We start from the raw sequence: 11,337 nt of genomic DNA on the forward strand, positions 1-11,337 counted from the left end.
GAGGCCATTCTTTTAACCCTTGTGCTGCAGTTTTATTGGTGTTTACACACATGCATTTCTATTCATACTTCAGTCATATCACTCTTACTATTTTCTGTTTCAAGTCTCAGTGTATCTACAATGTCAAAGTATGCAAAACCGATGGCCTGGATGATATAAAACCACAAAGCATTTTGTCCATGCTCAAATAAATGATGCTTTATCCTCTGTTTAGGTTTTTTCATGGAACCCACTGTATTCACAGATGTTGAAGATCATATGTATATTGCCAAGGAAGAGTCCTTCGGTCCTGTGATGGTGATTTCCAAATTTAAAAATGGGTACGTTCTCCTCTGGTGACTGTTTGAAAATTTACTTCTTCATTTTCACCCTATGCATAGAAATGATAAAATACATAGTATAGAAATGATAAAATATGTAGTATGGTTTTGTTTAATCTTGTAAATCTGTCTGAATCCCTAGGTCTTCTTCCACCTAAACTCAGAAAATTTTTAGTATGGGGTATCCTTCTCCATGTCAGTATAGAACTAATGCTATTAGAAGCATGCAAGGGAGTAGAAGGCAACCTCAAGTGCCACTTCTTAAATAAGACCTGGTATTTAATGTAATATTTTTACTGGAGCTTATATAATTGCAACAGCTTGATCAAATTACAAAACGTGTATTTTTTTTTCCCAGTGTAATTGCTTATTCTTCTCTTTGTCACAAAGGACTGCATAGCGTTGCTGTGCATTGTGCACAACTGGAACACTATTTTTGTAACTAAAAGCTATGAAAACTGGCAGTCCATAAAATCATTTTATATCATAGGAATTATTTTACAAACAGATGAGATAACCTTATATAAAAACATCGTGTGACTATTTCCACCTGCTTTAATCTTTCTGCACTACCAAAGTGCGTTGAAGACCTGGTCACATAGATACCCCTTTATATCTACAAATTATGTATAGCAATAAGGGGCTATGACAAGATTTTGAAGTTTTAACTTGGAAGGTATATGGAGAAGAAATACAAAAATAGCACTCTGAACATGTCCTGAAAAGACATGTCACAATAGAAGGCTGAGATTCAAATTTATTCTCTTTTAACTTACAAATTTTTGCAAACTGATGCATAAACCTGCTGTCAAGCTCTGCTTTACAAATGTTTTTGTATTGCTGTAATCCCCAAGTTGTGCTGTAGCTGAGCAAAGTTAGTATGCACAACGCAACTTTTCTTCTGACATTTCTCAGTGTAGTCTTACACAGAAATGTAAACGCAAGCTTTATAAATTTGAAGCAAGTGTATGAATTTCCTTAAATCTGACAGATTGACACAGAGAGTAGTTCTTAATAAATGGTGTCTTTAACAAAGCTAACTGGAGAAGAGAGTGCATGGGAAAAGGTGTTTCAATGAAAATGAAGGTGAAAGCTTGCTAATACTTGTTTATTTTACCTCCTAGCAAGTAAATCAATTCTTTCTCCCACAGGGATGTCGATGGAGTGCTACGACGGGCAAACAGCACAGAATACGGGTTAGCTTCAGGCATTTTCACAAAAGACATAAGCAAAGCGCTCTATATCAGTGAAAAGCTAGAAGCTGGGACAGTTTTTATAAATACATATAACAAAACTGATGTGGCAGCACCATTTGGTGGATTTAAACAGTCTGGCTTTGGAAAAGATTTAGGTAAGTTGTTCTCTACCTCATTTCTTATCCGATAGTCCAAATCAATGAAAAAAAAAACTTTAGCCACGAACTGCTAAAATGAGCTATGGATGTGTTTCCTGCATCTCCCACATTCCTCCAGGTAGCGATCTAATTCCTCTCTCATCCTCACAATATTCCCACCTCAGTACCTCCAATTCAGTCCCTCCTGTACAAATGTTAAGTAATGCTACAGCATACAGAATATTCCTCTCAAGCAGTCAAACGACAGCTTATCCAGAGCTGCCTGCAGGCTACAAAATGCTGTCAAGCAGCAAAGGTATTGGCCAAAATCTTCTTTACTTTCCCTCCAAAAGACTGTTAATTTAGGTCTCTCCTCTAAACTTGTAAGAGCTTTAGAAATTTCATTATGTTTCAAAATGTTATCAAAATCTGCCAGTGAGCACTGGAAAGATTGCATGAAGATATTCTCTTTAAAAAAAAAATGTTTCAAAAAAAAAGTCAGTTTTAGTCTAGCAAAGAATCTTTACAAGTCTGGACAGATCAAGCCTCATGGCAATGAAAAAGTAAAGAATTTTTTATCACAGTAATGCAACAGATTTTTGCCTTTTGAATTTCTAGCAACTATCAGACATTTGTAGAAACCAAAATGATTAATATTACCAGAAAAAAAAGGGGGGGAGGAGGGAGGGAGAGAGAGATTAAAAACTTCTACACAGAATTTTTATCTGGAAACTTAAAGGCAAACCAAACTTCTTAAATACAACTATGAGTCTTCCCCGTTGCCATCTAGAGATTGCTGCCACTTCAATCCCACCCAAGTGACTGCTTGTTAAATTCCAGCTGTTTTCTTTCCACACTTGTTGGTTGTGGTCTCTTTTTGTTAAACCAGTTCTGTAAATCTAAGGGGGAGGGTAAACTGATTAGTTTCTCATCATTTGTTAAGTGCTCAAATGTTGGCTAAAGCATTTTGATTTTTTTCTTCAATGATGTAGTTAGATTCTCTGACAACTTTCTCTCATTTAGCTGCCATTCTAACTGATTAATATTGTGCTTGTACAGGTGAAGAAGCTCTTCATGAATATCTCAGAACAAAGGCCATCACTGTGGAATATTAACAGCCTCACTTGGAAAGTAAACTTTTGGCAAAGTTTTAATCTTAAGGACTCCACAAAGCACTAAATACCATGCCCAGGATATGCTGTCTGCAGTGCTACAACTAGAAAAAAAGAATACACTCATTCCATAGATAAATTTCCGTAAATCAGGTCCAAATTTTAGTCTCACTGAAAGACAAAAGTATTTGGGAATTATCCTGAAGTTATTTAAATTATCCAGCAACAGTAGCAGTTGTAAGCACAAGCAAAAAAAAAAAAAAAAAAAGTATTAAAAAAATAAGCCAAACCACAACTGAAAGATCAGTTCTCACATGCCTACTACTTATTTGTGTGAACATAGTATCTACATGATCATTTTTAATCTTTAGTCATAAAGCTTGACTTAAAGTTGAACTAAAATATGCATATTATTAGGTCATTTTTGCTATAAACGAGTTCAAGTTTTACAGTAGCAATTAAACATTCTGCTCTGGTGATTCTTCAGCAGTACAGAAAACCTTCGTGCCATAAGTAAATCAATGCAAGGAAGTGCACTTACTATGATCTTTGTATAACACATACAGAGTTCAACATCAGTGTTAAAACTATGCATATCAAGCTAAAGTTACTGAAAATATTTTCTATCTTTTTGTTGATATGGAACATGTGATCTGCCTGCAGTTTGAAAGGTGTTTACATTAACAGATTAAAATCACTCTGTGTCTGTGCAGATGGACTGTTATCACCGTTTTATATTAACCTACTGGAAAATTGCTTTTAAAATGACTGAGTTAAGACATTGGCTATCAAACTTTCTTCAGTTTGAAGCCTTCTGAACAGGTCAAGACCTTATCTAACAAACTAAACCTACAAGGACTGCTTGCTTTTCTTAGTCTGCAACTCCACCTAGAGTTTAATATGATCTGTGAGCTACCATTAAAAGTAGCAGCCCCATTCGTTGATTCCCATCCTTTCCATTCCCTAAAATACTCAGTGACTTAATCAGCTAATCTCAGTGAATCGTGCCCCCCCCCCCCTTCCATTTTTAAGGAGCCACACTGTGAAAGACCAGAATCCTTGTAATTTCTTATCAGAAACACTACCAAACAGATCATAAAAGAAAGCTCTAGAATTAAGTGCTGGATTTAAAACAAATGGTGTAAATAATGGCAGGTTTCAAGTCATGATGTTTTAAATTTAATATTTGAGTAAATACAATATAGAAAATTTTACTTTAATGGTGTAGAAAGTAAAAAATTCCTTTAAGAAACAAACTGTGATATCCAGAGGCATCATAGATTCTTCTGAAATGCAAAGCCATCTGTGAAGTAAATTCGACAGCCCAAATCATTGTATTTGATCAATCTGAGGAAAGTACGAATAAGACATAACTTCACCGATTACAGTTCCACAGCTGTTTCAAGCTAGTTCAGCCTCAGTACGCACATACTGAAAATTAACCTTATTCTTCTGGCAATGGCAGTTGTTAACCAAATGGAGAGGACAAAAACATGATAGAGAAAGTGAGAGATGAGAAGTGTGGCTTGGAGCAGTTTTAACACCACAGAGGCAGACTTAACCAAGTACCAAGGATATATAGCCACAAACATTGCAGATACAAGCTAGTTAGGTACTAGCAGCAACCCACCCGTAACTCCGTACAAGCCAAGAAGTGTGTGTAATCCTTTGTCAAACTCTCTCAAGTCATGGCTTGTTACAAATCTGTCCTTTACCATGCTACCTCATCTTGAAATGGCTCCAACCACTGCTTTGGTGTTCATGAATGCAATGTAGACAACCTCTGTTGTACTTCAAGGTAATGTTTAATATTGAAGACATGGTACATAACATTTCACAGGACACCATATAAAAAAAATATATTTTTCTCCTAGTTACCTCTTTCCTCCCCTGGAAGCAAATATTTATTTTAAGTACAGTACAAGAATCTTTATTCAACAAAGCAACAGTTCTTAACTAGCTCTGCAGCATGCCTTCCTGTTCAAGTGCCCCAGATTCTAGCCACTTTGTCTAACCTCATGATGAAGCTTGGAATTTCCATTTTGTTTGATGAATAAGACAGTACTTAATCTTCAGAGATGCAGCTTGCCTCAGAGCCATGAGTAGATCCTGAATTCTCCTCTGTGCAAACTAAAGCATTTTATGTGATCCTGGGAAGTGTCACACTGGGAAACAAGGTAGTTTTAAGGGCCAAATTGTCAAAGAAAACATAGTTGGTTTGTTTGTTTTTCTTTAAAAAAAAATAAAAATGGATTTACTCATTCTCTTTGCTGTCCAAAATTTCTATTTTGCCCTTTTCTTCCTTTTGTTTAGGAAACTTAATATTGTGTATTGTCACTTCATCAGTTGTACAGTCATCTTCAGATTCTGAGTCATCTTCTGAAGTTAGTATCTCTTCATCTGTATCGGAACCACTCAGTTCAACTACAGCCACATTCTGGAAAAAAAAAAAAAAAAACAAAACTGAGTTAACATATTATACATTTCTGTATCACTTTTATAATTTGAGTAAAATATAAAGAAAACAAATCAATCAGCCCTACTAGCATAAGAAAACCACAACCACAGTTAGAATTTTGGCTTCTTCTATGATTATGACAGGTATCATAAACAGATTCCTAAATATTAAAGTTGTAATTCTATTGCCCAATAACAAACGTAAGGTATTTTTGTATCATTATAAAAGAGAGAACTGAATACATACCTGAATTCAGTCTAAATTAGAAGTTTAAACTGGTAAGCAGTAAGCATCAAAACTAATATTCAATAAAGAATTTAAATCAAACCACTTAATGCATAAAAGGGGTCATGATATATGCATATAAAGGGTTTATATATTTATGAATATAAATCATATAATTTAGTATTATTGATTGTACTGCAACCATCAACACAAAGTAGCAAGCAGTTTAAATCACCAGGATATTTTCTGAAGCAAAAATGATTGTATATTTCCATATGCAGAGCTATGATTTGAGGTCTATTTATTTTTTTCTCTGAAAGCATCTGTCTTAAACTGACAATTCTCACCTCAAAAACTTCCTGTATGCTGCAAGGCAAAATACAGGAATACATATTTATACAAAATATGTTAAATATACTAAATGCACATATAAATATATATGTGTATATAAACACATGTATAAATACAAAGTATACAAAATACAGGATACATATTTATTATGCAAATACATTTCTTACATTATCTGTAAATAGCACTATGCTATTAATGACTAGGTTTCCTAGCTCGTTTATTATAAAACCAAGACTTTTGTCAGATGTTGCCATATCAAAAATCTTTTTAAAATCCTGCCCGTTTCCCATGCCATATCAGCATGTTACAACAATTCTCATAATCTACTTTGTTTTTTCACTATTCTTCGGCCTAGTTCCTTCTAATATCAGAGGATTATTTTACTTGTATCTAAATTTATTGTATAGAACCAAATATATAGTGTTTACCATTTCTATAACTTTTTCTGTGGCGCCGTCTAGATTTTCAATATCAAATTGATGAGCTGGTGCTGTTACCATTTTTCTTCTTAGCTCATCATTTGCATGTGCCATCTGTGGTAAAAAGCTCTGTACTCTGTCCAAAACTGAAACAGAAATAATTACCACCTGCATATCTATAAAAAGACATAATCACTTATACATTTATACCTCAGAAACCTGAGCTTCTAAACAGATTCCATTTCAATTGTAATTTCCAATTGTCAACTTATGTTTTAATAGGAGGATTCTTTATAGTATTCAATTTCCCAAGACATAAATTGCTAAAAGACACAGGATTGGTCAGCATGTGGTACAGGTGAAGAAATCACACCTACAATTCCATTTGGATTCTTAAAACAAAATGCGGCTAGTAAATGCCATGGTTTAAAATCATGCATTGAATGTCATCTTGAGAAATTTCCACATCAGCATTACCTCCAGTGGAAACAAAATTATGTCCTCTTTTGTTCCCTTACAAAGTATAGACTGAAGGACTCAAAGGACTCTAACAGGCATAACGCACATCTGAAATGCTGTCATTTTCATAAAGACATGCATTAAAATTAATTTATTATTAATGAAATATTATATGGTCCAGCTAAATCATTCTGGCAGAACATTCATTAAAAAATAAGTTATTAAAATTATCCACATAACATGCATGAATTTGAAAGTAGATGACTAAATGAAGACCAAAGGTACAGCCTAGATAATTCACTGTATGCAGACGCTGGGATTTTTCTCTGAGCATGTCTCTAAAAGGTAAAACTGCAACACCTAGCACAACAAATCTGGTTTTGCAGAAACAGCAGTTACATAGTAAACCTGTAGGAGGCGTAACTGCAACAAAGAATCTAACACCAACAAAACAGAACATGAAAGTTTCTCCCTTCACCAACACAAGGAAATATTTACAGATTCACAGATGAATAAGCGTGTTGAACTGTTAAACATTAACTTCTGTTAAATAAAATAGCTAGTAGTTGCCACTGCCCCAGAAGCAGAATACTTACCATTACTCCTCGGCATCCTAACCGTCTGTAAAGTTGTGGCCTTCTTGCTGCTATGTTTTGAACTAATCAGTAATGTCTCTTCTAGCCCTGGAAACAAACAGGTGTTTAAATGTTTATTTGCACCAACCACAAATCTCACATTTTAAGGGTGAAGCTTTTCTCTTGCTGCTCCTTCTCCCCTTTCTCTGTACCAAACCCAAACAGATGAGGATTAATTCAGCTGTCTCTGCCTCCAGAAATCCCAGTTTTCTTCCCTGCAAGTTTCACGTTTCCTGCTGTTTTTTCACGTTTGTTTGGGTTGGGACATGCCAGTACCCCTGCAGACAGCAGGCAGTGAGCATCTAGCACTTGCTACCACAAAAAGCGTGACAGCGGACAGGTACAAAACGGAGTTAGACGAACTCAGGGCAGCACTCACAACCAGATCCCATGGGACTGAGCAGGAAGGTGCCCTCCAGCAGCCCTACCCCACAACTACAGCCACAGCAGCTACAAGAACAGGCGGCAGACAGTGCTCAAGAAGCCCTCCGCACCACATGCTGCCGCAGCTGCTGGGAGAAAGCCAGCCGAAGCAGGGGGGCACCCCGGCTGCAGGCCCCGATGCCCGGAGGCCCAGATGAAGAGGGGTGGCGAAGCTGCCCCCTCCCTGAGCACGGGGGTCCCGCTGCCCCCTCCCCGGCCCCGTTTCTGCCCCTCACCTGGGCGGCGCCCCGCGGCCAGCAGCTCCCGGGAGGCGCCCGGTGCCGCCGCCATGCGCGCACCCGGCCGGAAAATGGCGGCCGGGGAAAGCCCCGCAGCGACCCCTGGCGGGCTCCGGGGGGGGGGGGTGCCTCAAAACGAAAAATAACTCAAAAAAAGGGCTTTGGAATCTTGTTGGAACGCCTTTTTTTGTAACTTTCCAGTTTTCATGATCAGAATCTGGGGAGCTGAATGTGGGAGCCCGAGGGGATTGTAGGTGTCGTTTGGGAAAGCGAGTGCTGCAGCTGCCAGGTTCAGCTCGGGGCTGTTCCGCAGCTCCCGGCCCTGTCTGTAAGCTGGAAAGCCCTAAAAAGAGAACCGAGTGCTTCCTAAGGGAGGAGATGGGATGTCCAGGCCCAACGTGAGGACAAGGAGTACTCAGGTAACTATTGCTCTAGTAGGAGATGTGAAACTTTATGAATTTGCTGCCTTGTTCCCACCATTCTGCCCAGCCGTGCTCTGGAATTCCAGCCTCCAAGAAGGATCCCTCTGCCCGCTCTTGAAGACTGACAGATGCTGAGGACTGAGTTATTTAGTGGTGGGCCACAAAACACCGAGGCTCTAAATTTGCTCCCAGCCCAGAAAAACCACACATGAGCCCAAAATAACACATTTCATCCACGGGCACAAAAAGTGGAGGCAGGGACACTGTGGTGCCAAGGAACCTCCAGCAGGGTGTGATGAGGTGAGTTGTGCAAGACGCCCAAGCAAGCAGTGAGACAAGCCAGGAACAGCACCCTCGGGTGCTGTTCTCATATATTCCAAGCTGCAGTCAGCAATACCAGCAGCAGAAGCACGCTTTACTTGGTTTGCCTAGCACCCAGCTGGTTCCCAGGCTGCATAGCACAAGGTGCAGGTGCATGTGGCTGTCATGAGGCCGGGGGACAACAGCTCCTGTAGTCCACATGGCTTAAGAACTGATAGCCCAAAGATTTGGGCTGCTTCATTCCTTCAACGCAGTCTCAACTCGGAGCTCATGGTGATACTTTGTGTGCCGCTGCCGCAGTGCAGAGCATTTTGGCTGCTGTCCTGCGAATACATCGTCCTGTGCTCGAGCTGCTGCTTTTCCATGCACCTTGAGTCAGCTAGCTCCAGCTGATGGCAGATACTTGGTGCCTTGCCCGTGCTCTCTTCTGGTCTGTCGACAGAAAGGAAAAAAGATGCTGCAGGCTTGGCTGCTGCCACCATCATTAAACCCAGGTTGCCCTTCCTTCCTCTTTCTTCTCTTTCATTTTCCACTTCAGGCATCCCCAGTGCTTTGAAGCACGGAGCAGCCGTCAGGGAACAACACCAACAGCGGTAACATCTGCACAGATTCAGCCGGCTCCACCATTTTAATGTGCTAAGCTAAAAAAACAAGTGTGTTTCCAGATGAGGGTTTTGAGGGTTGATTAACAGGGCCCAGCAAGTCCTTGGCCACGCAACGAGTCAGTGAGGGGCGCTTCATTTGGGACGGGCAGTTGACTGCGGGGGCAGCTGATCGCAGGCGTGGTACGCACGGACTTGCACTCAAGCGCTTGGTGGGCGGCCTGACAAGAGCCAGAACATCTCAGCTGACCCAAATACCCAGAAAACCCCGTTTTCTTCGGAAGCTATTTTTAACCGCGCTGCGGGACGGAACGAAAACAGTAACAAAAAAATATACATGTATATAAATAAATAAATAAAAATCCCGAAGTAAAGCCAAAACTGCTGACTCGGAAAGCTCTGCCAGAAAACCTTTCGCACCCACCCACCGAGGCCAGGGCTGCCTCCGCCGCCCCTTAGGGCTCCCCGGGGGGCTGCGGGGCGCCCCTCTCGGCGGCGGGGGTCAGCGGGGGGGTGGCTGGCGGCCGCCCGGCCTCTTCCCTTCTCTTCCCCTTCCCCTCCGCCGGCTGCGGGCTGCCGGTGGCGGCGGCGGCGGCGCATCACGGGGCCACATCATCGCGGGGGCCGCCCGCCGCTTCCGCGCCTGCTCGCTGCGGCGCCGCTCACCTCGCCCGCAGCTGTCAGCGCCGCGATGGAGCCCAGGTGAGGGGCGGCGAGGGGAAGGGGACAGGGGTGATGGGGGTGATGGGGGTGATGGGGACGGGGACGGGGGTAAAGGGGTAAGGGGCGGCCGGCCACCCACCCACCCACCCAGCTGCCGCCCTACCGGGGAGAGGCAGAGGGGGGGGAATGTCCGGGAAAGTTTCCCCGCCGGGCGGAGCCGCGGGGCCCCAGCAGGGTGCTGTGGGGTGCAGCGGCCCCGCAGCCTGCCCCCGAGCTCGGCCCCGGTGCTGTGGCCTGCCCCGAGGCTGCTCGGCACGGTGCCGGGTCGGTGGAGGCACTGCCCGCATCGCCCTCTTGGTGCTGGTCCCACCTGGCGTCCTCCAGCTGCGCCGGGGTCTGGTTGGGGTCGCTGGAAAAGCAAGGAGCTTGTGCCCGACCAGCCTGCCACCATCACCTTCTTCCTTCTTTCCCTATATATATATTTTTTATTAGTCTACGAGCTTTGTGATTAACGTGTGGTGACACAACGCTCGCGCTCTTTCCATCCTCTCCTGCCAAAACATAAGAGCTTTCTGTCATTTCCTCCGCTCCATCATTAATTCTCAATTACCTTCAAGTGGGAGCTGCAAGCACTTTCCCTAATTTCCGTAAATATTTTCGTGCCTCCTGTGCTGCCCAGGATGCAGTCCTGTACTCTTCACTAACATTTGATCCTAGATTATAGACCACAATATTATTAGCCAGGCTCTGATAAGTGCAGCATATAAAATTAAATTATTGTTTAGTCTTAGTATCAGTAATAAATCATAAAGATACAGGGGGGGAAAAAAAAGTCTTCTCACATGAAGAGTTCCAGCAGCTGTTAGTAGATATCCTAAGTTATCTTCGCTTTACCAGCTCAGTAATGCAGGTGAAAAGATGAGATTAGATGGGAAGACCTGTCTTGGCAGTATTCCCCACTTATATTGCCTTAAAGAGATTATTAACCTGGAAGCATAATGACACGGTACGACTGGTAGACGTTTCAGAAGGAAAAATAACACGTATCATTTTCTTTTCAAATACTTAAGGACATTATCTCCCCAAAACAATGGGAGGTCTGTATCCTAGTGCCTGAGTTAATAAGCAATTCATCCCTCCCTCACGATGACAGTAGAAACCTGTAATCAGGATCCCAAATAGTGCAGCTAGGACTCATCCAGGTAAGCACCTAATGGTTACTTATCTAAAGCAGTGCGCTACCTCTTCTGTTTCAAACTTCCCCACCTGCTTTTGATGGTCTGGATGTGATTTGCCAGACAGTTTTCGTGCTGGCATTCCGTTTGGGTGATTTTGCAACCTGACCGCATTTCACA

General features: G+C 41.8%; 3 protein-coding genes across 5 annotated transcripts in view; 2 read left to right on the top strand and 1 right to left on the bottom strand.

Annotated features, from left to right (window-relative positions):
• Positions 1-5,031, top strand: part of ALDH1L2 (aldehyde dehydrogenase 1 family member L2) — a 34,402-nt gene extending 29,371 nt beyond the window's left edge. For all 3 annotated transcript variants that reach the window (XM_027449546.3, XM_027449553.3, XM_072038430.1), the window contains 3 exons: positions 215-320; positions 1,472-1,671; positions 2,713-5,031. In XM_027449546.3, coding sequence (XP_027305347.1) covers positions 215-320; positions 1,472-1,671; positions 2,713-2,768 — 362 coding nt within the window. In that variant the 3' untranslated portion in view covers positions 2,769-5,031. The remainder of the gene's footprint in view (positions 1-214; positions 321-1,471; positions 1,672-2,712) is intronic.
• On the bottom strand, positions 4,552-8,129 carry NOPCHAP1 (NOP protein chaperone 1). Its single transcript, XM_027449563.3, has 4 exons — positions 7,972-8,129; positions 7,274-7,360; positions 6,228-6,364; positions 4,552-5,202 (listed from the first exon to the last, which is right to left on the bottom strand). Exons 1-4 carry the CDS (start codon positions 8,024-8,026, stop codon positions 5,020-5,022), a joined length of 462 nt encoding a protein of 153 aa, XP_027305364.1. The 5' UTR covers positions 8,027-8,129; the 3' UTR covers positions 4,552-5,019.
• Positions 8,130-9,183: 1,054 nt separating this feature from the next.
• SLC41A2 (solute carrier family 41 member 2) overlaps positions 9,184-11,337 on the top strand; it is a 59,570-nt gene continuing 57,416 nt past the window's right edge. Inside the window, exon 1 of the mRNA XM_038180267.2 lies at positions 9,184-10,021. The gene's annotated coding sequence lies outside the window, so the exon portion shown is untranslated. The remainder of the gene's footprint in view (positions 10,022-11,337) is intronic.

The sequence above is a fragment of the Anas platyrhynchos genome, chromosome 1 (assembly GCF_047663525.1).
Source record: "Anas platyrhynchos isolate ZD024472 breed Pekin duck chromosome 1, IASCAAS_PekinDuck_T2T, whole genome shotgun sequence".
NCBI classification, from domain to species: Eukaryota; Metazoa; Chordata; class Aves; order Anseriformes; family Anatidae; genus Anas; species Anas platyrhynchos.